Below are 26,629 nucleotides of genomic sequence, written 5' to 3'. Positions count from 1 at the left end.
GGCTGCCACTCCCACCATTAGTCCCGACCACTGGTCCAAGCCCCCGTCTCTTAACGTGAACGGTGGGCTTACTTGTCATGTTTAACTTTCGTTTCTTCTCTGATCCACGTGTGCATCTGCCTGTAATTGCAAGCTTAGAGCTCTCCATGGATTTTCAGCACCCATTGGCAGCTTCTTGTTCCCAGTCATTGTCCATGTTTTCCGATCCATAAGCCATAGCAGGTAATGTACACAGATTTAAAACCAATTTTCTGTCGGGACATTGGTAAATCTGCTTTTCATTATGAAGGTCGGCTTTTCAAAAGCACACACATCTGTTCTCACCCAACTCTGTATTTCATACGTTTAATCCCAGGCTGCCTGGAATCAAACGAATGAATGACGCATAACAGCCAAAAAATGCCGCGTAACATCCAATTGCATGGTTTATTTCATTGCAGTATTTTGGTTACTCGGAGTAATTTTTCAAATTTGACCACTTTGAGCCGTGACCCTTGCAAAAATGCCCTCTTTCAAATTATATCGCAGTCTTTAGCATTTCGCTTCACAATCACACGTTGTCTGGCTTTGATAATGCACTGCATTTATTCCTGCTTGGAAGCCGAATTCAAGTGACTTAGCCTTCGTAATCTCGGCCTCATTGGCAAACGCATCAACCCACTCGACCATCCATCTAGCCCAGACCACATAAAATGTCATTGACGTCTTCTGGAATCGTTTTCAATAAATGTGTGTGTGTGGTTTTTTTTTTGTTTACCAAAGTATTATAACAAGCAAGCATTAATGAGCGAAGCAACAATGGGGACAAGTTTTATGGACAGAATTTTCGAAGAGAATCAATCGTTGCGCCTGTCAGGTCAGTATGCGGGAGCAGATCATCTTCTGGACTTTTCACCGGGAAGGACAACGGGCTAAAGCTTTTGATTTTGAAACCAAAACAAGCCAAGCAGGCACGAGCCTGGTTCGTGCCTGGCAGGGGCACCGTCCGTGCATTAGAGGCTATGAAGCCACGTGGTGGGCAGCAGAGGGCAGTATATTAAAATCCCTTGTTTCACCGCGACGCGAACGGACCAGCGGTGGTGAAGTATGGCCAAAACCACCCTCGTGGGAATGCATCAAGAGTGTTTCATTCGCCAGAGGGTGCGGGGGGAGGGGAATGGATATTTTTTTTGTCGTCTTTTTTTTTTGTTCGGGGCTTTCAACATTTTGGCACGGGCCTGCGCTCGTTTCTGCGGCGGCCCACGCGTGCAACACTCGGCACGGGAAGTTGCCTGCGTGGTGAGAAGTCGCCTCGTCACGGATCGCTGGCCCCGTCCGATGCCGGAGCCGTTGTCGACGATGGGGTGACAGACTTGAAAAAAAAAAACTCCCCGTAAATATATGTGTATGTTGAACTTCTTTGGCAGCGTACGTCTTCTTTTACTTGAAATATAAACTTTACTCGATGTGGCGTTTAACCACATTGTGTTTCTTGATTGCAAGACACATTTGACTTCGTTGTAAAACAACAAGTTTATAGCCTTAATATTAATACAGTAGTGACTTTACCGAAAGAACCAAGAAGATGGATCCCTGCAGTCACGAAAGCTTTAAATCGAAAAATTAATACAGTAGGTGTGCTTTGGCAGGATGTATTATGGCTAGAAGGGATGGACCATGGTCGAGACTAATGATGGAGTGGGAGTCAAAGAAGAGCTCAGGTTAGGTCCAAGAGAATGTTAACTATAACGATGTATGTATGTGTCCGTGATGAACTTCATTCACGCCGTACATAGCCAACCGCTCTAATCGGAGGTGCGGGGGAAGGACAACGGGCTAAAATCTCGAGTTGACGAGGGCTAAACGTGCCTAACACCGACCGTGACACCCTGAAGCCCTGACATGAGAATCGCATCGCGCTCTCGACACGGAATAAATGGAGCCCTTTAAGCGAGAGTTTTTTTTCGCCGAGCCTATCGCACGCCCGACTGTTTTATAAGCCGCGATAGCGATAGCATTCTCCTATGCTTACTGTGCAGGGTGGCTTTAGTGTGTGAGTGTTTCTTTTAGTATATTGAATTTATATACAGGTAGTCCCCGACTTACGATGGAGATGCGTTACGACGACCCCATCGTAAGTCGAAAATATCGTAAGTCGAAAATGGCCTAGCCTACCCAGGAGTCTTAAAGAATGGTGATAATTTAGCAAAACAGAGCAATTTACAGTACCGTACTGTATAAACTATACGCGTACAGTACATCCCGGCAGCGTCCCAACGTACAGTATCATACCTCGTACGCTGCTGCGTTTGCCTGCTGCGCGAAATGTAAAATATTTTACAATTTTTTCAAATCGATATCGCCATCCTGAGATCGAAATATCATAAGTCGGACCATCGTAAGTCGAGGACTGCCAGTATATGTAAACGCTAATATTCATAGTCTGCACACCTTTGTAAAATCGAGAGCTGCCGTGTAATGGCTCACACTAAAAATGGCCTGTCATCGCATGTGATTGCACCGAATTTATATCGGTTAATGATAGATTTAATTTACTGCCCTTCAACTGCTGGATGAAGGCCTCCACACTCAGTGTAGGCTAGACTTGAAGCTTTCGTGACTGCAAGGAATCATATTCTTAGGTGTTTTCGGTAAAGTCACGTAGGTAAAACATCAAAATTAATAAAATAATAAAATAAAATAAAGATCACGACGTTTCGGAGGCAACACAAGTCTCCGTCATCAGGTGGGACAGTCACAGCCAGATTATCTGCATCAAGTGAGGCAATGATTCAAGATGTAATCCCTTTTTTTTTGGCCCCTCTCTCCCGATACTTTCCATTCATTGGCTACCACATTCTGATGAGCCCCCCCCCTCTCCTCCCCCCTCAACTCGCTTTTAAGGGATTACATCTTGAATCATTGCCTCACTTGATGCAGCTAATCTGGCTGTGACTGTCCCACCTGATGACGGAGACTTGTGTTGCCTCCGAAACGTCGTGATCTTTATTTTATTTTATTATTTTATTAATTTTGATGTTTTACCTACGTGACTTTACCGAAAACACCTAAGAATATCAGTGTAGGCTGTTACGGGTTGTTTGACCATACTTCACCATCAGGGGCGGTTTCTTCATTAGGGCGATTGGGCGACGCACCACCAATGTCATTCAACCACAGAGTCACGCTAGCCGTCACTGTCAGCCTCTGGATATAGTCCAATCAGCGTCATGTCACGTTCTGTGGAGTACCGCCTCTTTTTGGGCGATTTCACTCTGGCTGAGAATCGCCCCGATTGGCCCCATAGACTTACATTCAAAGATGCTTTTTTTCGAAAGGCAAGCGCTGCAATGCATTCTCTATGGCTTCCGGGAGGGCTCGCACCATGATGACGTAAGCACGTTTCAGTCAACAATATTATTTGTCGCCACCTAGTGGAATCTTTAATAAAAGAAACTGAGTGGATTGTAATAATAGTGAGTAAAGAAACAAACAAGGAGATGTATTGTAAGAGTCACTTTATTTTTCATTAATATTAAAGTAGTGAAGTTGCCTTTACATGCTTAAGCTGTTAATGTATCCATTGCATTGGTGGACCTTATCCTTATTTGCCTCCCCTGAGAGATTTTGCGGGAGCTGCCACTGTTCACCGTGTTGATCAGTGCAGGTTGGTGAAAAGCTGGCTCGGGACCCAGTTAAATAACTCGGGTCAATGGGTTTGGAGCGCGGTGCGATAAACCACTGCGCCATCCCTCCCATCCCCTGCAGAAAATGTATTCCCGTGGCATTTATATTGATGTAAACATAAAATGGTATCCGCTTTGTATATCAAACATTACAAATCCAAGCGAACTGCTTCGCTTATTAAATATTTGGTATTGCCTCACAAATGCAGTCGGTAACAATTCTCAGGCAGGACTTGCGCGACGATTTCGCACGTCATCCATCCTGCCATTTCAATTTACCGTGCGATCCGTAAGCAGTGGATTTACGTGTAAAGATCCCGAACGCTCGCGTCCAACGACGAAGAGCGAGTCGATTCATCAAAATGCAGTTCGACACTTGCAAGACAAAGGGAAATATTTATGTATTTGTTTATTCGGCAAGGATATCACACGCGGACATTTGAACAGCTGCTCCTTTTGTGTGCATTGGCACCTTGTACGCGCGCCGTAATATAAGTCAGTCACTTGTGATTTCCCCTCCTAAGGTAATGTATGAGTGCATCTTTCTGGCAAACGGCGAACAGGCAGTTAAATGTCCGTGCTTGGACGTGCCAATTGGCACGTTCTCTCAACAGGCTTGCATCGAGGTGAATGAAAGAAAAAAGAAAAAAAACACACAGAGAATTGGAAAAGCACCGGCGATGTTTAAATTAAATTCGAAGGCATGCAACCCGGGTCGCGAATTCTGGGGCGAAAATAAAATGTCAAAAATGGATATGGCAATAAAATAAGCAGGCGAGACCAGATGCTGCTGCTGCTGCCGCTGGGCCCCACCAAGGGTCCCTGAGGCCTGGCACGCGAGGCTTCCACTGCCACCACGGTGGCCCCGGGGCGCTCGCCGTCGCCAGTAGGAGCGGTCGCTTTCGTATGTGTGTCTATGTACGTTGAACTTCTTCCGCACGCTACGTAGCCAACCGTGCTCATCGGAGGTGCGGGGGAAGGACAACAAACTAAGCACTAAAAGCAGTTTTACAGAAATGAGTTTATGTATTCATGAACCTCAGAGGGCTTTTCCATGACTAATTAGCCCTCGCTGGGTCTATAGAATAGAAACTTCGCAAGGTCGCAGAACGTCAAGCTTTTTAAATAGGGTCCGATATTAATAAAGCAATCATCTTTTTCGAACTATAAAAAGTCACTCGTACGGCGAAGTCACCGTTTCATATTTGTTTTATTTTATCCCACATTACCCTCCTCCCCCTTGGATCTGCTACTGCATTGAGTGGCAGTGAGTGAATTACCGAGAGAGTGAGTGACCGAGCAGGAGAGCGAGTGACCGAGCGGGAGAGGGAGTGAGTGACCAAGAGTGTGGGCTGACCGAGCGAGCGAGTGAGTGAATTACCAAGAGAGTGAGTGACCGAGCGGGAGAGTGAGTGAGTGACCGAGCGAGAGAGCGAGTGAGTGAGTGACCAAGAATGTGCGCTGACCGAGCGAGCGAGTGAGTGAATTACCAAGAGAGTGAGTGACCGAGCGGGAGAGTGAGTGAGTGACCGAGCGGGAGAGTGAGTGAGTGAGTGACCAAGAGTGTGGGCTGACCGAGCGAGCGAGTGAGTGAATTACCGAGAGAGTGAGTGACCGAGCGGGAGAGTGAGTGAGTGACCGAGCGAGAGGGAGTGAGCGGGCGATGGAAGCCCTCGGCAAGGCTGGTCTCGTGCGGGGGAGGAGGTGAGCGACCCTCACGTGCCCCGGTTGTTCCGTGCGCTCAGGCTGCGTCCCCTGGACGTGGAGTTCATGCAGCACCTGAGCAAGGTGGTGAGCGTGGTGCCCGTCATCACCAAGGCGGACACGCTCACGCTGGAGGAGCGGCATCTCTTCCGGCAGAGGGTACGTTACGCGCGCGCATAAACTCGCACACACGCGGACGCACACTCACGATTGAGGGCAAGTGCTGTTAGCGAGCACGTTTTAGGGTCAGAATGGTACACGGGGGGGGGGGGGGGGGGTGGTGTGGCCTGCGTTGTCTCCCCAGTGCTGGTGATTACACAGTGCAGGAGGAACTAATTAAAGGATAGGTCGACCTAGCGGAGCCCAGGACTGGTTCAGATAATCGCCACTGATGTTAACCATGGCCAGGAATCAAACTAGGGCTGACTGGTTTGGCCACTTGGTATTATGGGCCTTTGGGGTTGCGCTCAGCCTTTAAGAAAATAAATTGCATGGCTTTAATCAGTGCTTGCTTAACGGCACTTTCCTAAACAGTCCGTACAGCTATACGGGGGAAATGTACCTTAGTTACAGCTCCGTACTGATTATATATCTGCAGAGTGCCACTGGCAGTATTTTCCGTGAAGGTGCATAGTTGGGATAGGATCCTGTCAGATCGGTATCTCTGCCCGTGACTCGTGGGGCTTCCTTTGATTGATTTGCACGGACAGAAAAATTGCAAACAAAGAATGTTAAGTGCACGATCAAACGCATCTCTGCTGCTGAAAGGTACGAGGGCAATATTTACGGCGTGGAGGCTGTGGCGATAACACGCTGGACCTATCAGAATCTGATACTTTTGTTCGGCGCATTGGGCTTGCGTTGTCCAAACTTGGCGGCCAGGGCGCGCTCATTTCAACGTCAACATTGGAGCTCGGTCAACCCAGCGCTGGGGGTCGCCATGGTTTTTGGGGCAAGCATTCGCGGCGCCAGACTTAATACAGGCAATGCCATTCCTTTCAAAACAAACACTCTTAAAAAGAGGCACGCGGTAAACATGCCCGAGGCACGCGGAATCAGATGGCAGGAAAATTGTGGAACGAGAAGGAAACGTGTGCAGCGTGAGTGAAAGTGGCACAAAAAAAATGAATTGGACAAGTGAAGTGGATATTAAACAGGCCAAATAATGTAACATACATACCTCTGGAATAAAGTTTCTGTCTACGAAGCCAGGCTTTGCATGGCCATTCAGTCTAAAATAACTGCAATATGTGGCAAATGTACAAATATATATGGGATGTGCGGCTGAAAAATGGACATAGGCCAATGGCATTGTGGTTAGAATGCCCAGCGCTCAGTCGGAAAAGTGTGAGGTCTCCGATGTATTCTCTGGTTATACGGCGTGTTTTTTGGCAAGATGTTCCATAATTCGCCTCACATGCTGGGAGTTTCTTCGGGAACTGAATAATTCTGTATTCACTTCCTGAAAAAGGTTGCCAGCACGTGTAGTGCATAAATGGGACATCACGAAACACGCGGTACAACCAGAAAACTCGCGCAAGAGTCAAAGAGCGCAACGGCGATAAACTGTGCATTCAGATTCCAACTGGGAGTCACCTCAGCCCATGAATTGATCCTCTCGGAGCAATAACATAGGTGCAGATTTTTTTTGTCAACAGTGGCCATAATAAAGTGAATAAGTAATATTTAAAAAAACTTTTTTTAAAAACACGCTTTAATGAAATGTACCCTACTTGTAATGGAAGAACTCCACGACTCCAGGAAGTGGCCCCGAAGCCTGCCACAACGTAAGGGGCCACGGTGATTTACAGCCAACGTAAGTTGAGCGTGGACAATTAGACCCAAGCCGAAACATAACTTATAAAAAATAATGTAAATTTTTTTTTTTTTTTTTTATGATAGAATATAGTATTGTCATCAGTATGAGATAACTATATACCAATTTTGAAGTCGATACCACATTGGGAAGTTGGTAAAAACTTGAGTCACAAGATTTGAGGATACAACAACAGACAAGAGTGAGTTAATAGAAAGCATGTTAAAATAATGTTTAAAAATATATATTTTAAATTTTGAATGATAGAATATAGTATTGTCATCAGTATGACATAAGTATACCAATTTTACAGTTGATACCACATTGGGAAGTGGGTAAAAATTGAGTTACAAGATTTGAGGATACGACAACATACAGAGTGAGTTATTAGAAAGCGTGTAAAAAATCAACCCATGAAAACAAAGTTTTTCACTATAAATCCTTTATATGCGTGGCGGCTAGAGTCCTCTCGTCCTCTGGCTTGAGATGGCTGCCACCTATGGGTCAGATGATTGCCTGCCACCATTAAGCAATTGGTAATTACATATATTTTTTTTTTCTAAAAAGTGTAATATTTTGGAAAAAAATTTTCACGAAAATAAATTGTCACGCACAACGAGTCTGTGTGGAAAATGTCAGCTCGATTGGATCACGGGAAGTGGGTTAAAAAACGACCGAAAGATTTGCACGGTCATAAGCGCGCAAGCAAGTGAACTTAATATAAAGGATTTAAAAAGATCAAATGCCAGACAGTGTAGGACAGGCAGTGTAAGATCACAAACGAGGGGTTGGACGATTGGGATCTAGCAGGAGGGAAAGCGATGGCAAAACAAAGTGCGATGGCATCTAATTTGCATTGGCCGCGGTGACCCCTTGACCTCGTGTTGAATGACGTCACTGCATCACGTCACGTTTGACCTGTGTGCAGATTCAAGCGGACCTGGTGGCCCACGGGATTGACGTGTACCCCCAGTGCGAGTTTGATGAGGACGAGCAGGGCCGCCTGGAGAACGCCGAAGTGAGGGTAAGCTACGGCGGGAGCGTAATAACAAAAACGTAAAAAAAAAAACACATCAAAATGTATTTATGTACGTATGTTGAACTTCTTTCGTGCCGTACGTAGCCAATCGTGCTAAGCGGAGGCGCAGGAATTTTTTTTAATTCATAATAAAGTTTTTTGCGTTACATCGCGTACGATTAAATATGTCGGTAACCCACCAAAAGACTGACTATGACAGTGCTGTATTTAATAGGGAGTTTTAATAGAACTCTATGTATAGTAAGGTGGCACGTTGACAACTTGACATAAGCCGTTATGATCTGATGCAGCTAATTGTAATGTTTCGTAGCATCGAGCAAAGTGGAGTCACAACATCTGTTGACTCCTGCTGTCTCTCGATTGACAGCGAAATGGAACGACTCATTTCGCTACATTTAAATTATCCGAAACGATGCCGCAATTTTCTCTCCACCGACTTTGCCCGTTGCTGCCAACTCTTTCTATATATGTGTGTATATTCATAAACAAGGTTTTTGGATTAGATCGCATACATACAAATGTGCAGTTAACCCACCACCACCCGACACAGGCAATCAGTAAGGTTTTTTCAAGTCAACAAAGCATGCAAATTAGTTACTATTTCAGCACATCGGTGTGATGATGGCGAGTAAACCAATGACGTTTACAATTTGAGTAACGACTTTTTGCTGGTGATACCAACCAGCTTTGTCAGGAAATTGGCCCGAATTGTGAACAAGTCTTCCTGATTCCGGTCTCAAATAGAGCAAGATGATGTCATCACTGTGAGCCTATCAGGTGCAAAAATTAAAGGGGGGTTGATTGCAATGATTTAAATTAGAATGGATTATGTTAATCTGAAAAAATGAAATAATAATAGAGTTTTTCCCCTTTTTTCTGGCAACAAAAACATAGTGCATTGTCTTTGAGCTGTACGCCTTTTGGCGTCATCTGGTCAAGCACCAATTGAGACGAGGCTCAAAAGAAAGCCGTCTCTGGTGTGGACCAATCAGTTTCAAGGACAATGCATATATTATTAGAGTGTGTTTTATGTTTGCATTTTGACCACAAGTATTGTGATTAATGCAGACATGATTCCTCGTAAAAACGTTTCAGTTTTGTTACCAGAAAAAAGGGGAAAAACCCTATTATATTTTGGTACTGGCAAAGGAGGTCTAATGCTGAAAATATGAAGTTTATATTACCAGATGGGTTAATCGCAGTTCATCATTATGAGCTTATTATGTACGAAGATCAGAGGGGGGTTTATTATTATTTATTATTATTTATTATTATTTATGAGAGGGTGTTTTACTATCATGTAAATTATAATGGTTTACGCAAACCCAAAAACCTATAACTATGAATAATATATCCCCCATACTCTTTGGTTCTTTCGGTATTTTATTTCTACCCACGTGACTTTACCATAAAAGAGCTAAAGAGTATGGATTCCGGCAGCCATGAAAGCTTCAAATCAAGATTTAATATATCCCCCATATAGTCCTCACAGACTGTTGGGGCAAGTGCTGTTAGCGAGGCCTCATGACTCATGAGCGGGTGTGTAGCCAACACCACGCTCGGCCGCCTTTGTCTCCCCAGTGGCGATGTTTACACATTGCACCAGGTACTCATTTGAGCCTGAGTCGACCTAGGGGAGGCGCAGGAGCCATATCAGATAATCGTCACCGGTGTTGGCCGTGGGCGAGAATCAAATTCGGGTCGCCGGGTTCGTAGCGCTAACCGCTGCACTCCCGCTCCCCACATTATGAATAATATTGGTCGTGAAAGTCTACGCATTGCAATGCCAGTGTCACTTCTCGCTGCTGGTTAACGCGACTTACCTCGGACTTGCCCATCCAGGTGGTGCTTCGGCGGGAATGTTTGACCGTCAATCATTAAGACACGTGCACACGTGCATAATGATCATTATTTTTCTTCTTCCACGAATAAAAAAAAACTCGTTGAGGATAAACTAAGCATACGCATACCTTCGCAAACAGTGTGTTAGGAACTGAAAGTTACAAAAGGCAACGAGAAATGTTTTAGGATTTTATGAGTCAGTGTGCAGTATATGCCAAACACACACACGCGCATTAAATCCCCCAATAGACAATTTAAAGCAATGTATCAAAGATTCTAAAGCTAATGGGAGAAACGGCCCAAGCCTTTCCGCGAGGCTGTGTTGTTTTAATAACGGACGAACGATGGGCACGGCTTCCCCTGCACAGAATGATCAATGGGACGTGAATTAAATTTATTTCACCGCCTTGTAGAGTGCGGGACATTCCGAGCTGAGCGCAGCGCACCTGCCGAAGTTGCACGAGGAATGTTGGAGTTGCGTACGAATGGGATATTTACCGTTAGACTTTCCGTTCGGTCCAGCGGTGTGAGAGGAAGGAAGGGAAGGCGCCCCTTTTCCAATGCAAGAACCCATGAAGACATTTAATTCGTAAATATAATTGATTTACTTCTGCCCGGTCGTGTAAAAACATATTTCACTAAGATGCATCCAGCTGATAAATGTGGTCACGTTTCTCTATAAAGACAAACTCCAGATTGAATTGGGCACGTACCATTTATTTTATTAAATCCTTTATATTAAGTTCGCATGCTTGCTTGCTTGCGTGCTTGCTTGCTTGCGTGCTTGCTTGCTTGCTTACGATCGTGCAAATCTTTCGGTCGTTTTTTAACCCACTTCCCGTGATCCAATCGAGCTGACATTTTCCACACAGACTCGTTGTGCCAGACAATTAATGTTCGTGAAAAAAAATTCCCAAAATTTTACACTTTTTAGGCAAAAAAAATGTATTTTACATATATTCAAATAGAACGCATTCATGGCTTTGGCTGAACGTCAGAGTGTAAGAGCCCAGAGCGTAACCCCTCCACAGGCCGTGGCGGAGTAGCGCAGCTGGTAGCGCCCTCGCTTCCCATGCCAAAGGGCGCGGGATCGATCCCAGCGTCCTCCACAGGCGAATATATTTTTAAATCCTTTATATTAAGCTCGCTGCCACGCATATAAAGGATTTATAGTGAAAAACTTTGTTTTTACAGGTTATACTTATTACAGGCATTCATTAGCCTGTAATGGTGAGGTAAAGTGTGGGTGCTCCCAAGACATCTGGCCAGCATGGAATAGTCGGCCAAAATTTAAAATCACAGCGGCTTTTGGCTCACCATCGAACAGAGACACGCATTCAGATGCGCTTCTGTGTCTGTCTGGAACGCTTTTCCTGCTGATATTAGTAAGCCACCATAGCTATGCACTTTTTAATATAAATTAACTCATTTCTTTACCACTACTTTTTGTGTTTAGTTTGTTGTCCTTCCCCTGCACCTAACGCACGGTGCGAAATAATTCTAACATACACACAAAATACACTCTTAAGTGAAGGCCCTTTTACTCAATAATTGTACATTGAAGCTTCCACCCTTTCTGGCATCTGAGCTGTTAGAAGAGTTCAATTCTTGTTTTCGTGTGTCGAGCGTTGTATTTCTTACGGTGGCTCACGATTGGAGCAATAATCTTTTTCGAACTATAAAAGTCCCTGTTTCATGTATTTTTTTTATTTGATTCAGATACGCATAATTTTTCGATTTAAAGCTTTCGTGACTGCAGGGATTCATCTTCTTGGTTCTTTCGGTAAAGTCACGTAGAAGGGAAATAATAAAATAATAGCAATAAAACATAATAAAATCATTCTCACGACGTTTCGGCCACAACGCAAGCAGCCGTCCTCAGGTGAAGAACAGGGCTGTCGGGAAGACAGCGTCTGAATGAAACACCCCAGACTTGGAGCGTCTATTTAAGCTGGGGTGTTTCATTCAGACGCTGTCTTCCCGACAGACCTGTTCTTCACCTGAGGACGGCTGCTTGCGTTGTGGCAGAAACGTCGTGAGAATTATTTTATTATATTCAATTTTTATTATTTTATTATTTCCCTTCTACGTGACTTTACCGAAAGAACCAAGAAGACAGATACGCATAGTTCGTTTATCGGCAGCTCGCCGCGTGCGCTCGGGTTTTAGTGCGGCTGCTCCCACCTCTTCCAAGAGTTCCTCCTCGCGGGAGGCCCTTTGGTCAGCAGTGGCGTGAGCAAACACTTGCAGCGCTACGCCTTTACCACGTCACCTCTGCCACAGACACCTGGCAAAAGCTCCTTTGTGTGCGGCCAGCAAATGGAGGATTGCCACCTTGATAAAGAAAAGTACAGACGCGCCGTAACTTATATCGCAACTTCAATTTAAATTCCTCAGCCACGTAGAAAGCGAGTAATTTCTTTAGACAGGCGTGATTTATTTATGTATGTATTGTGTGTGTGTGTTATGTCACTCGTTTATTTCGAGTTAGCGTTGCTTACCCCCCCGCCTCGCCCCGCTCACCATCGCGGATAATTTACGTGGATTTTCCCGTCCTCGGGAAAAAAAATGCATTTCTTGCTATTCACGTATGATAAAGTATCTGACGCAAAGTGCCCTCCCAGCTTATCTATTTGCCCTCTATGTATCTCTTGTGAAGCGCCATCACTGGTAGGTACGGCGGAGGGGTTATTGAATTAAGAAAAAATTTGACACGGGGATCTTTTAAAATTACAGGAAGGGAATTCAAATACCGGGTACGGGGAGCAACTTGCGTTGGTATTTTTTTTGCAGGTGCCCGTACTCAATCACGAGCCAATTAGGACATTCATGCGATTTAATTAATGAAGTGGCTGCACGTGTGTCTCTGCTCTGGGGGGGAGGGGGGGTCAAGGTCTTTGCACAGCACACGTATCAGCTCTGGAACAAATCTGAGCCCGGAGGAATGTGTTGGAGTGAAATAAGTAAACCCGTAAAAACAAAGTTTTTCACTCTAAATCCTTTATATGCGTGGCGGCTAGAGTCCTCTCGTCCTCTGGCTTGAGATGGCTGCCACCTATGGGTCAGATGATTGTCTGCAGTATTAAACAATTGGTAATTAAATATAATTTTTTTGTCCTATAAAGTGTAAAATTTTGGTAAAATTTTTTTCACGAATATTAATTGTCTCGCACAACGAGTCTGTGTGCAAAATGTCAACTCGATTGGATCACGGGAAGTGGGTTAAAAAACGACCAAAAGATTTGCACGGTCGTAAGCAAGCAAGCAAGCACGCAAGCAAGCAAGCAAGCGAACTTAATATAAAGGATTTAAAAAGATAGACGCATTTGAAGAATGGTTTTTCTGAAAACTGCGGTCTTCACGACTATACCGCCATGCTCCGCCTTTCCTCGTTGACCAATTTACTCCACCCCCCCACCTGCCCGTTCAAATAACAGGACCCTGCGGGGTGGGTTGGTAGGAATAATACTTAGTACCGGTACAGAGATATCGACCGGGTATAGAGGAGTTAAAGAAAAAATTACTGTATTCTAGTGTAACGTTAATTAAAAGTGTTTGTTTTGACAAGAAACGCTGTGAGATTTAAAGACTCGTAGTCTTTCATTTCCAACACCACCCTCAACACCACCCCTCCCACGGACGGACGGACGGACGGACGGACGGACGGACACATTAATCTATTGGTGGTCTGGTCCACTTCGTTCCTACCAGTATAAGTTCACTCGTTCTACGCTGCACGCGCCCGATTATTGTTAAACACGTCCCCACGTGACGCGCTAATGAATGTTGAACTTAGGAATCGTGCTAATTGGATGTGCGGGGGAAGCGATTAACGCCGTTTTTGTACGTATGTGGCTGTATTTGTATGTATGTCTGTACGTGTATTTGTATGTATGTCTGTACGTGTATTTGTATGTATGTATGTACGTGTATTTGTACGTATGCATGTACGTGTATTTGTTGGTGAATGGCTCAAATACTACTTGATAGGGAAATTGGAACTGCGGTTTCTGCACTTTGCTCCAATACCAATGACCCAAGTGAAATGTCTGGGTATGTACAACGTCATTGGCAAGTGGTACCTGAATCTGTCCTGCAACCTGCTCTTGGTCAAAATGAGTAACTGCCGCCATGTGTTAAACATCAACACTTCGGATACAATTTTGGCCTCGTGTGTTTATTGGCCGACACCATTGCCATGTGCGAAGCGTCAGTGCTAATAGGTGTTCTCGCTCGCACTGCAGCGGGCGTTTGGATTTGGGTGCGTTTCGTTTTCACAGTCGGTGATGTGCCACGCGGACTGTGCTGTGCTTATCAGATCTTGGAGTGTTGAGCCTGGACAACTGCTTGGGTGGTTAATTGGAGGCACGAGCCAAGCAAGGTGTTATGAGGCTATTGCGGTGGGCCTACGTGATGGGTCGACCGAGAGCAGTGCGGCAAAACTTCCGTGCCTGCCTTTACCAGCCAGCACTGAACGGGCTTTGGCTGAAGTATGGTCAAATGACCTCCACAACCTCGTGGGGCATTGAGAGGGCCTCATTCAACAGTAGCTTGATGACCGGACCGTGTGCGTGTGTCCACATTTAAATCCCATCGCAAAGAACGCTTTTTGTTAAATTGACCTTCCTCAGTTCTGTTTTTTTTACACGGTTGTTTGTTGTTACGTAATTTGATAGGACGATCAGTCGTTATAATAGCGTACATTGATCAACATCGTAAAAACAAAGCACAAGGGATATGTATGCCAGCCAAAGGATTAGTAAACCGATTATAAAGCCAATAAAAAAAATGCTTTCCCTGAACAAGAAGGTTCTTGTGCAAAGATCGAACGACGGGGATTGCCGTGTCTCTGCGTCCATTCGTTCGTTCTGTTTCGTTCCCCCCCTCTCGCAGGAAAAGATTCCATTTGCGGTGGTGGGCAGCGATCGTGAGTATCAGGAGAACGGCAGACGAGTGCTGGGACGCAAAACTCGCTGGGGCCTCGTAGAAGGTAACGCGAACCCACGAACAGACACTTGAAACCCGAAGAAAGCAAAGACATCCGCCTAATTGCCTTTTATCCCTTTTCACATTCCGATGGCGTACACGCACGTTGTCAGTTTTTCTTCCGATTCCATTTCCGGTGACGGTTTCGATGACGTACGTGGACTGCTTTTGAAGTTTGTCTTCCGATTCATTTATGTAATTAGGGCTGTAACTTTTTAGTTCCCGGCAAACACTGTCATGTGTGTCGGTTCAACTGAAAACCATAAGTCTGATTCCAAGTTAAAGACGAGGTAGAGTATTATGATGTTGTCTTGGTGCCGTCATTGGGTGTCCAGGCTCAGACCATCAGCTCACTTCGCTGTAGAGCACGGTTTAGTCACGGGGGTGGGAGGGGGTGGCTCAACTCTTCTTGCCTCGAATAATCTGACCCCTGAACTACTGAGCCACCACAACCGCTCCTGATTCCTTGGCTGTGGTAAACGCATGCAATTCAATATCGAATGAGCGTGCGTTTTCGGCAAATAAGGTGAGACTGCGGGATGATGGCACCGTCGATACCGATGGCGGTCAGTCGACATCCAATGAGCGTCAGCGTATTCCTAATTGGGGACGTTAACACGGTTCACCGATTTTGACACTGAATGACCATTAACGCGCGACTCTTTGAACCAGCATTCTTGGTTCTTTCGGTAAAGTCACGTAGAAGGGGAAGACATTTTTTTTTATCACGACGTTTCGACTGCAACACAAGCAATCATCATCAGGTGTGGTGATGATTGCTTGTGTTGCAGTCGAAACGTCGTGAGAATTTTATTGTTTTATATTTTTTTATTATTTCCCTTCTACGTGACTTTACCGAAAGAACCAAGAATATGAATCCCTGCAGTCACGAAAGCTTTAAATAAAAATTTACAAAAGCCTTGTTTACAATTGCCTTTAAATCAACATTTCTTTGAACCCGCGTTGTTTTTGTTTTGTTTTGCAGTCGAGAACATTAACCACTGCGAGTTTGCCCTGCTGAGAGATCTCCTCATAAGGTAAAGAAACCACAATCACTTTCAAGTTCCACCTCAGCGCCGCGCTCGCTCGAGCGGGATTAAGTCGTCGAGCCAAAATTACATTTGTTGTTCTAAAAAAAGAAAGCGAGAGAGAGCCCGGTGGTGATTACGAGCCAGCGTGATATTAAACAGCTTCCTACCGACTAAGTTCCTGAAACGCAGCATCATTGCAGTGGGGGTATCGAATGGAGACCCTCTTGGGGATAGCAAACAAAATGCAAATAATTGATGATTGTTCAGGGCCAGTCAAACACACCTTGAAGTCTCGCTGTTTCCATGGTGAGTGGAGGTACCGGTGTGGCAAAATTGCCAAATATTTATATAAATCCGTGGTAACTATTGACCTGAGTCTGCAAAAGTGAACGTTGATTATTTGATTTGCTCCTGTGTTTAATGTCAGTGTGTGTATCTGGGTTTCTGGCCAACCACTCCATTGTGTTCCATTCTGGCCTTCAGAGGCACTGCTCACTGACAGCACTTGCCCCAACAGTCTGTTAAGGCTATACGGGGGATCGTTGTCGGTGTGTGTATATGTGTAGAATGTGGGGAGTGGTAGTGTTCGTGGTGAGCGCAATGCACTCCGAGTTTGATTCCAGTTGATGGCCAACATCAGTGACGAATATTTGAACTGGTCCTGGGTCTTCCCATCAGAACTGGGGAGACAAAGGTGACTGGGAGTGGTGCTGGCCACCCACCTCCTAACAGCACTTGTCCTATCAACCTGTTAAGGATATATGGGAGATCTGTTTTAACATCGAGTGATGGTGTTGTAGTTTAGAACCAAGCCCAGGCCATGCACATGATTGACACGTGTTATCTAAACTGTGCTTGGGCCTCCTTAATTTGACTCAGCCTAAAATAAGTAGCGTGTCACCATGTTTGATACAATGTTTTTGAATGCACAAATTGTGAATGAGACATTGGTCAAACCCAGGACGATTGAAGCCCAAATGCATGAATGTATGGACACGTCTATTTCACCTGTTTATTGACTTCATCGTCATCATCGGCCATGGTCAATCCACTACGAAATGAAGGCCTTCCCAAGCTGCTGCCATCTCTCACGATCCTCCGGTGTAATGATGCACGGAGGACCTCCATATGGAACTGATCTAATTTACCATCATCCCTTCTCCCACCATCCCTTCAGCCACCGTCCCTTCTACCACCATCCTTCTACCACCATCCCTTCTACCGGGCAGCATCCCTCCGTGCCTCATTATATTTTGATAACTGACTCTTATTTGATTCTGCTCACCTCCAATGCCCTCGGCTCCATTAGGCCAGGCCCCCCCCTGTTGCCACCGCCAGTTCATCTCAACTCAACCGGTGGTCGCACCCTCTCCTTAGTTGCCCCTGGGGTTTAGAACTCCTCCTCATTCGTTGTTCACATTGATCGTGGCCGGTGACACGGCCAAGTGGGTGGCGCATTCTCCGCTTGCTGCAGAGGTTCGCGGTTTCGAATCCAGCGGGCACCCTGATTATTTCTGCGGGTGTTATTACCGTAGTCTGCTTCACTCACAGTGGATGTTAAAGATTGCCTGGCGTCCAGAGGAGGCCATTGTGAGCCACCTCCAGGGTTAGATTCTTCCAAATAACCAGCCCAGGTCACTCTTGCAAATGAGACCCATCCTGGTCTCTTCAGTTCGCTCCTGTTTGAAGTCCTTGCCCCCAAATCGGCTTCTTCTCCTCCGCCATATTCAACATCTCTCATGCCTTTCATACTCTATTGTAGCCCCTCCGCATCGACACAAAATTACCTCCCTACCTTCACCCACACAATTCGATGGTGGCATTTTTAATCAAATAATCAAAGGATCTTTCGATTTAAAGCTTTCGTGACTGCAGGGATTCATCTTCTTGGTTCTTTCGGTAAAGTCACGTAGAAGGGAAGTAATAAAATAAAGTAAATAAAAAACAGAACAAAATAAAATATTATTATATTATTTAATATATCTATTGAATTATTTTATTACTTCCCTTCTACGTGACTTTACCTGAAAGAACCAAGAAAATCAAAGGATCGTCACGTGCCTACCGATCGCACACCCCCCCCCCTCCCCCCCCCCCCGGCTGATTCTGCGACCTTCGAGAATCGTGCTGGACGATGACTCTCCTCTCCCCATGCCCCGCTTCCCTTCTTCTTGACCCCCCCCCCTCCCTCCCGTGAACCCCAACTAAAGGTCACACATGGAGGACCTCAAAGACGTGACCCACAGCATCCTGTACGAAACGTACCGGGTGCGGCGCCTCAACGAGACCAACGGCATGGCGGCCTGGAAGTCTCCCTCCAACGGCCACCGGGAGAAGGACGGCGGGGACCTTGCGGAGAGCAGCATCTAGACCTCGAGTCGCCGCCGGACCTTTTAATCGCACGCGTTCGTCGCCGAGGAGCGCAAGTGACAAGCCCACCACCACCACCCACCACCCACCCACCCCAGAAGCAGTGCCAAGCCTTCAACCGCGGTCTGATGGAAACGAGGGCCACGTGCTCACAGCGGGCAGTGTTGCGGGTTCTTTTGAGCGTGGTGAGCACTGGCAATGGGAGTCGATGGGGGGAAAATGTGATCGAGGTTGGTGCACTGAACATCTGTGACAGATTTCAAGAATATCAAACCAGACGGCTTAGGAGATATCTGAAGCCTCTAACAAAAAGGCGTGAGCGTCGGAGCAGAAAAATATGATTTTCATGCAAAGTAGAAAAATGTCAAGATTTGGAAGATTTCTGTTCCTTGGGGCCAGTTTAAATGGGAATTTCTTGCCTGGCCGCCAAAGTTATAGACATAGAGAAAAATAAAACCCAGCCAGCTATCTGAAATGTAAAAATAAAATAATCTTTTCAACCATCGACTGCCCATAAACGCCAACAAAGCAAGTGCGTATTTTCAGCGGCGACCTAAAATAAACGGAGAAAAGGCATCTTTCAACCTGACCTTTTTTGGCGAAAGAGCTCGCAACGAAAGCAAAGAAAGTGCCACCGGAATCTCACGCAAAACAGCGCTTGTTATTTCATAAGGAGGCGCGTCTTTTTCGTACGTTTAAAACACGTGGAATTAAATAACGCCGCGGCATGCGCAACGCTAAACCCTTTTGGGAACGGGGATGAGATTAAGTGGCACTGACGTTAAACGGAGTTAAACCAGCGTAATTACATGCCGAGGTGTCACATTGGATATTTTTTACCCCCCTGCCGTGGCTGGCTCGGTGTTCAAACGAGTTCCCAACAAAGTGACGTTTCATCGCTTGCTCCGGCGGAGGCGTCGGTGGAATTATATTTGGAGTCTCGAGCGAGCAAGATGGCGAGCCGTTTAACGAGCCGCGTTGTGAAATAACAAAACGTGTGAAAGGTTTATAACCATCGCAGATAGTCTCCATTCAGTATATCCGTAACTTCTGATTGAAATGAATAATTAATTGTACGCTGAAGCTTTTCTTTTCTAGCATCATGAGTTCTTGGAGGAGTTAAGTCGTTGTTCCTGTGGGTCGAATGTTGTATTTGTTAAGTAGGCTCACGAATGGAGTAATGATCTTTATTCGAACTCTAAAAGTCTCTAATACGGCGAAGTAACTGTTTTAAATATTTTTTATTTTATTCAGATATGCATCGTTGATTGGCAGGTCGCCACACAGGCTGGGGTTAAGTGTGGCTACTTCCACCTCTTCCAAGAGCTCCCTCTAGTGAATGCCCTTTGGTCAGCAGTGGCCTGAACAAGCAATTGCAGGGGCTGCACCTTTATGCATATGACTTTAAACATTGTTTAATGTGACCACTAAAACTGTCTGAGCTGAAGCATTTCCCCCTTTTCTTGTTTTTTCACGAATTCGCCGTCACAAATGCTCGTGTCTGCAAAGGGCAAATGTCATTTCACCCGTTGGTATGAACGCTTTAGCAAGTGCCAAAATGAATACGGCACCGTATTTGCATTGTGCGCACAACAGACGGTCGACCAAAAAAAAAAAGTGAAATGCAAGCTGTGTAAACTACGCGGACCGGCATTTTCCGAGAAAATTTCACAATGCACGTTGAGATGGGATGGATACAGATTTTAGTTTCACCGTCCTAGGCAAATACATCCCTTCACAATAACATTCCTGTTTTGACATTTACCATGATTGAATTTTCTCTTTGAAACAATTTTTCTTGCTGTTTTGTAAAGCGTGGCTTTTATTTTTGCAACACGGTAATTTTGCGGACGTATGTTTAACGGAAGTATGTTTACTTCTGTATAGACAGCGAATTAAGTTACATGAGCAATTTGAACAATTGTATGCAACCGGGAGGAGTGTCTAATGCAGATTGAATAGAAGGAGGGCCATGATCCCCAACATGTTTGAGAAAGGCCCCGTTACACGCGGAGAGAAAGAGAGAGTTTACTTCATATATATAGGTTTTACTTTCATTCAAACTCCAGCGCGCGCACGCATTAATGCCACTCTAATTTCTCGACAAAGTTTGCCAATGTCAGAGACTAACATTTAAAGAGTATCTCTCTCACGTGATTTTCTCACAATTCAAACGGACGGTGGTAAGCGGTGAAAGGGCAACACTCTCTGCTGGCACTGTGATCGTTCTTGAAATGCTCTCTCTCTCTCTCTGTTGCGTTCTGCCGATGGTACTGCGCGCAAGTCATCATCATCATCAAACTCTATGGGCAGAAAGCCTGTCCGTAGGTGTCCACTGCAAGTTTTTGCGCAAGTACGGCAGCCAATATTCACGTTCAGCTTCCTCGCTAAACATCACGAGGCTAACATTTTTTTTCCCCCCGTGTCAGCATTTCTAATGAAACCTTTTCTGTTGTTGTTTTACAAAGGGGATGATGAAACACACTTTTTTTTGTATGATAACATGTTTTATATATATGTATGCTTATGCATAGGGGTTGTGCGTGATGTTCGCTCGCAATAATTCATTTAAAAAATGTTAATTATTACGAATAAAAAAAAATAATTCAATTTAAAAATAGCTGCAGGCCTTTTTTAAGGGGGGTGAAAATTCCTATTAAAGAGATTTTCTTATCAAATATATTTTTAAATGTATACGACTCGGTGCTTTGTTGTTGTGTAACCTCTGTAATTTGAAGCATATTGGTTAGTAAAGCATCATTTAACAAAAACACGTTGCATAAGTCGCACTGTGAGTCCCCATTACGATGTATGGTATATCATTGTTTTTACGCCATCATTGTGATGTTAACGAATGTTATAAATGCATCTACTTTTTTTCGTCTGAAAATAACCAAATCACAACTGGCTTTACATTAGTCGTGACCGTGCCAACTTAAGAACACCTATACGTCTCAATTCATTCAACAAAAGTATCCCATGTAACATAGAGTATATATCAGTATTTTAATTCTTACTTTTGCCACGTTTATAGCACAGGTATACGTTCACGGTTTTTTTCTTCTTTCTTCTTTCTCCCTATGGTTATTTGCACTTTCTTAAAGGCTTTGGCTAGGGCCAGAGTGATGGAATGTTGCTTGGCATTTTTCAGAGCGAATAATGCCACCTACTGACAGCTTAAAATATATTCCTCGTGGTAGGAGCAAGAAACGCCCCCACGTGCAAACTGCCCAAACCCGAGTGTCATCACGAGGGCCGCTTCGCTACAGGTCTACGTGCGTGGTCGAATATTTAGTCCAAATTGTACATACACTTCGTTGTGCTACCACCACCACCACGTAATACTTCTCACAAATGTACCTAACAAAGCAAAATGTCCGAGCCTTCCCTTGTCCTCGACAATGCAATTGGCCATCAATAACAATAACGCCGTTCGCTCACTCGAGATGCACGGTGAGTTTGGTGTCGGACTTGGCGGCTCGTATGGAGGGTGATCCCCTCGTTGGGGGGTGGGGGGGATTTGTCCTGGAAATGAAGCCTGCAAATTCAACGATGCACCAGTGAGCTGGTATATTTCGGTGAGTCATGGCAATGCAGGGCAAACTGCAGGCTGGTTTTCGTGCTGAGGATGTCAAATCGTTTAAATCGGGGGGGGGGGGGGGGGGGGTAGGTGTAAACTGGCAAGGGCCGATGTGTGACGAGCCCAAGTCTCTGACAGCTTGTACACAACGCCCGGCCCATTAGATGTGTAATGAGTGTAACAGCAGAAATCCCTGCCTCTGCCAAGACACTTCTACGCTCGGTCGGGATTTTTGTTCCTTAACGAAATTGGACAGCTTTGATTTTTATTTTTTATTTTCTCTCTTCTACAATTGCCCTTTTTTGGCAATTTTCGATCCGTCGCTGAACGCCCATACACGAACGGGTTTAAAGACCGTCGTGAAATAGCGGCGGTTCGCTGAGTGGGCGGTAACCAGTTGAGTCTGCGCACAGCGAACGCGCGTGCGCATGGCAAAGAGCGCGCGATCAACGCCGATCATTGTGTGTGCAGCCCTTTTTGCCAATCCGCGGTGACATGAGAGCCACCCCCTCCCAAACCGTGCACGTGTTAGGGCTGGTGGAAGGCGAGGAGCATAGACGCGGCAGCGTGGTAGAGTACAACAATGGATCTTTGTTTGTTGTTGCCGTAGTGCCATTCGCTGCCCTACGTTGCCCCTGATGAATGATACTTTACGCGAATGCCCTCGAGCCAGCATCATTGACCGGTGCATCGCGGATCATGGAGCATTCTCCACCCCCCCCCACCCCCTACGGTGTTACAGCCACATCGTGATGGGCGAGTAAACCCGCCCAACTGATTGGACGTCTGTCAAAAGGAGCTTTATAGCTCACGGGATTCCTCCAGCATGAATAAATATTACGATTCTGAAAACAGTGGTTCACTCATTTTAGATTTGAAGCTTTCGTGACTGCAAGGATTCATATTCTTACTCCTTACTCTTTGGTTCACTCCTTACTCTTTTGGTTCTTTCGGTAAAGTCACGTAGGTATAAAAAATTAATAAAAAATTTAATCACGACGTTTCGGGCGCAACACAAGCGTCCGTCATCGCCCGAAACGTCGTAATTAAATTTTTATTTTTTTTATTTTTTTATACCTACGTGACTTTACCGAAAGAACCAAAGAGTATAGATCTCTGCAGTCACGAAAACTTCAAATCTGGAGTGGTTCCCTCCCTCGAAATATTCTCTCCCAAATGCCCCTTAAATGTGGGTGCGGTGTCCATGTGGTCTATTCGGCGCGACAGATGGCTTAATTCGCTTACCTGAAGGGCAAGAGATCCACATATGCTGTACATAAGGTATACGCAAAATCAATTCCATCGCTTCTTTATCCGTGCATAGTTTAACGAAGCAATTATACAAATGAATACTATTGCCACTGGATAGGCATACGCGTCTCACTTTGTTGCGTATGTACTTTAAGTAAGGCACGATATGACGTCAAGTACTGTGTTAGGACACTCGCTATATCGATACCGGCACATTGCATTAGAGGTCACGCGAGTTTATCCAGCGCTGAACTCGGATGTTTACGTCTGACTATAACGATTGCATTTCATTTGCCATTGAATATTGAATAAGTCTGTACTCCCGTCTAAAAATGGTGTTCCTGCTTTCATTACAGAGGCTTATGTGATTTGTCTTTTTTGTATGGAAGGAGGTGAGTTGGAGGGCCGGTGGCGGAGGGGAGGGGGTATGGGATTGATGTTTTGTTATATTCATCAACTTTTTTTGTCTCGACGTACAGTTAAACCCGCGATCGTAAACAAACAAAAAAAAATTGGTTCACATTTACGTTTATATATGAAAACACAAATAATGAATAAATAAAATCCTGTACGTGTGTGTACATGCTTGCTTTATCAATGGAATATGTTAGTAATCGGATGATGATGATAATAATGATATTTGTTGTGCTTCCCCCACACTCTGCCTTCTGATATTATGAAGCCACTGAAGCTAAGCACTTTTAAATCTAGTTTGAAAACGCATTTTTTTCGAACTGCCTTATGTGTTTAGTTTATTGTCCTTACCCCGCACCTCCGATTGGCACGGTTAGCTACGTACGGTGCGAAAGAAAAGCAGCATACATAAATACATACGTATAGTGGAGTCGTTTATGCATTTTTCCTGCCAGTCGTGGCTACACACGCCTGTAATAACACATTCCTGCGGAGGGAGCTGGTAGGAACGTTGGGTTGCTCGGTCAATGGCCAGGGTCAACGGCGGCGTGGTGTATTCCGCAAATATGCCCGACTGTGAGGGCAGGCACAAGCCGGCGTGAGTAGGTCAAACGTTGAGTTTCGTAAGGACACCACGGGGTAACCAGCCCCTCTCCACCCAGCCCCACCCCTCCTACCCCCCACCCAGCCCCACCCCACCCTTCCCTCCCCACCCAGCCCCTCCCTCCCCACCCTCCCCACCCAGCCCCTCCCCACCCTTCCCTCCCCACCCAGCCCCTCCCTCCCCACCCTCCCCACCCTCCCCACCCTCCCCACCCAGCCCCTCCCCACCCTTCCCTCCCCACCCAGCCGCTCCCTCCCCACCCAGCTCCTCCCTGCACGACGGACACAATAATCCTCTGTGCGCTGGTGTAACCAGGAGGTTCCTACCAGTATAACATCGTGGTAGGCAGTGAGGGTTGGTGAATCACACAGACATTGTGAAACTCCCTTCTCGTGGGTGGGGGGGGGGGTCAGGGAGCTGCCATATCCTGGCTCACCAGGAGAAGGCAATGCAGACATTTGTGGGGTCCACCTGTTCTGTCTGTATGGGGATAGAGTGTTTCCCCCTCGCACACGTGGGGTTTCCCCGGGTTGCTCCGGTTTCCTCTCACATACAAACACTCGTTAATTGGCCGGTAACACCTTTATATATATCGAGGAGCGTGGCTGCTGTTACTGCTCGTCTGTAGTTTCTCGCATATCTCAGTCGTTCTCTCTACCTCTCTTTGAGAGTGTGTGGCTACAGTGTGGCGCATTACAAGTTGATATTCCAGTCGACTTGTAATTACATCTTCCAATGCCAGTAGTGTTAATTACATCTCACAATGGCAGTAGTATTCATTACATATCACAATGCCAGTAGTGTGAATTACATCTTACAACGCCAGTAGTGTTAATTACATCTCACAATGCCAGTAGTGTGAATTACATATCACAATGCCAGTAGTATTAGTTACATATAACAATGCCAGTAGTATTAATTACATATCACAATGGCAGTAGTATTAATTACATATTACAATGCCAGTAGTATTAATTACATATTACAATGCCAGTAGTATTAATTACATCTTACAATGGCGTAGAATGTGTATTGCGCGCAGCTTTCGCACGACAGCGTTGGGACACCACAGACAAGCGCTTGGGAAGGCAGCCCGAACCGGCACAAAAACAGTTGCCCAAGCTCTGGTGGTCCGAAATGTTTATGCTTTGAGCCAACTCCGTGAGTGAGTGTTCATACAAGCCGGAGAAACCCGAGAGTATCCGAAGATAACCCACGCTTGCCGATGGACGGCAACACTCAGTCCCCATACAGCAGAGGTCGCAAACGGGTTTTGATTCCTTACCCGTACCCGGCCGCACCAGGGTCGCAAACGGGTAGCCGTACCCTACTCGATACCCGGCTACCTGTACCCGGCCGGGTATCGGGTAGGGTACAGGTACGGGTACCCGATTGCGACCTCTGGGATGAAGCCATGTTGCAGGCGCGGTTGGTTTGATTCTAGGAACTTGAATTGTGAGAAGAGACAAGACGTTGGGAACTGAGTGACAAACGGTTACTCACCAGTGACTCACGGCCTACCCGTACCCGTACCCGGCCGCACCAGGGTCGCAAACGGGTACCCGGTACGGGTAGCCGGGTATCGGGTAGGGTACGGGTATCGGGTGCCCGATTGCGACCTCTGCCATACAGATGGAATATAGGTGGAAATTAATCCACTTTCTGCATGCCATACCCTGGCGAACCAGGAGGTGGCGACAATCTGGATTTTTGCTGATTTCCAAACGGCATGCTGCATAAAGGCATGATTTAGTAACAGAGAAAACATCGCACGTTCACCGGGGGTGGTCTAAACTTGTCTTACAGGCCACGGACATATGATGCACACATTGAACCATGAACTCATGTCCACTCGGAGCATATGTGTCTGTCTGAGCCTGTGGGTCTCTATGCTGGCCTATGGATCTCAGGCGTAAGTATATGGGCCTCTGCATGAGCCTATGGGTCTCTATGCGAGTCTATGGGTCTCTGCATGAGTCTATGGGTCTCTATCCGAGTATATGGGTCTCTGCATGAGTCTATAGGTCTCTATGCGACTCTATGGGTCTCTGAGTGAGTCTATGGGTCTCTATCCGAGTCTATGGGTCTCTGCATGAGTCTATGGGGTCTCTATGCGAGTATATGGGTCTCTGTGTGAGTCTATGGGTCTCTGTGTCAACTTGTGTCCTACTGCAAGGACGTAAGTGGGATTCACTCCCTGTGCCTGGAAGACAGAAGCTGGATTTACAACCCAGACATGGATTTATCGCTGCGAATACAAACTCTGATCATCTGCGCAGCAGCGTTTGGGCTAACCATCGAACAAAGACGGTCACTGCATCGCGCGC

At 45.8% G+C, this 26,629-nt stretch overlaps 1 protein-coding gene across 6 annotated transcripts in view; it reads left to right on the top strand.

Annotated features, from left to right (window-relative positions):
- Nucleotides 1–23,799, top strand: part of LOC133345511 (neuronal-specific septin-3-like) — a 269,744-nt gene extending 245,945 nt beyond the window's left edge. For 2 of the 6 annotated variants that reach the window (XM_061556318.1, XM_061556307.1), the window contains exons 7-11: nt 5,411–5,528; nt 8,114–8,209; nt 14,960–15,056; nt 16,038–16,089; nt 18,294–23,799. In XM_061556318.1, coding sequence (XP_061412302.1) covers nt 5,411–5,528; nt 8,114–8,209; nt 14,960–15,056; nt 16,038–16,089; nt 18,294–18,453 — 523 coding nt within the window. In that variant the 3' untranslated portion in view covers nt 18,454–23,799. The remainder of the gene's footprint in view (nt 1–5,410; nt 5,529–8,113; nt 8,210–14,959; nt 15,057–16,037; nt 16,090–18,293) is intronic. The other 4 variants (XM_061556357.1, XM_061556328.1, XM_061556338.1 and 1 more) reach the window with 2 other exon arrangements.
- The last annotated feature ends 2,830 nt before the right edge of the window (nt 23,800–26,629 follow it).

This window comes from Lethenteron reissneri, chromosome 3, assembly GCF_015708825.2.
Source record: "Lethenteron reissneri isolate LAM-NWPU_2019-01 chromosome 3, ASM1570882v1, whole genome shotgun sequence".
Classification (NCBI taxonomy): Eukaryota; Metazoa; Chordata; class Hyperoartia; order Petromyzontiformes; family Petromyzontidae; genus Lethenteron; species Lethenteron reissneri.
Note: the sequence above shows the minus strand (reverse complement) of the source record. Positions and strands in the feature narration are given on the sequence as shown.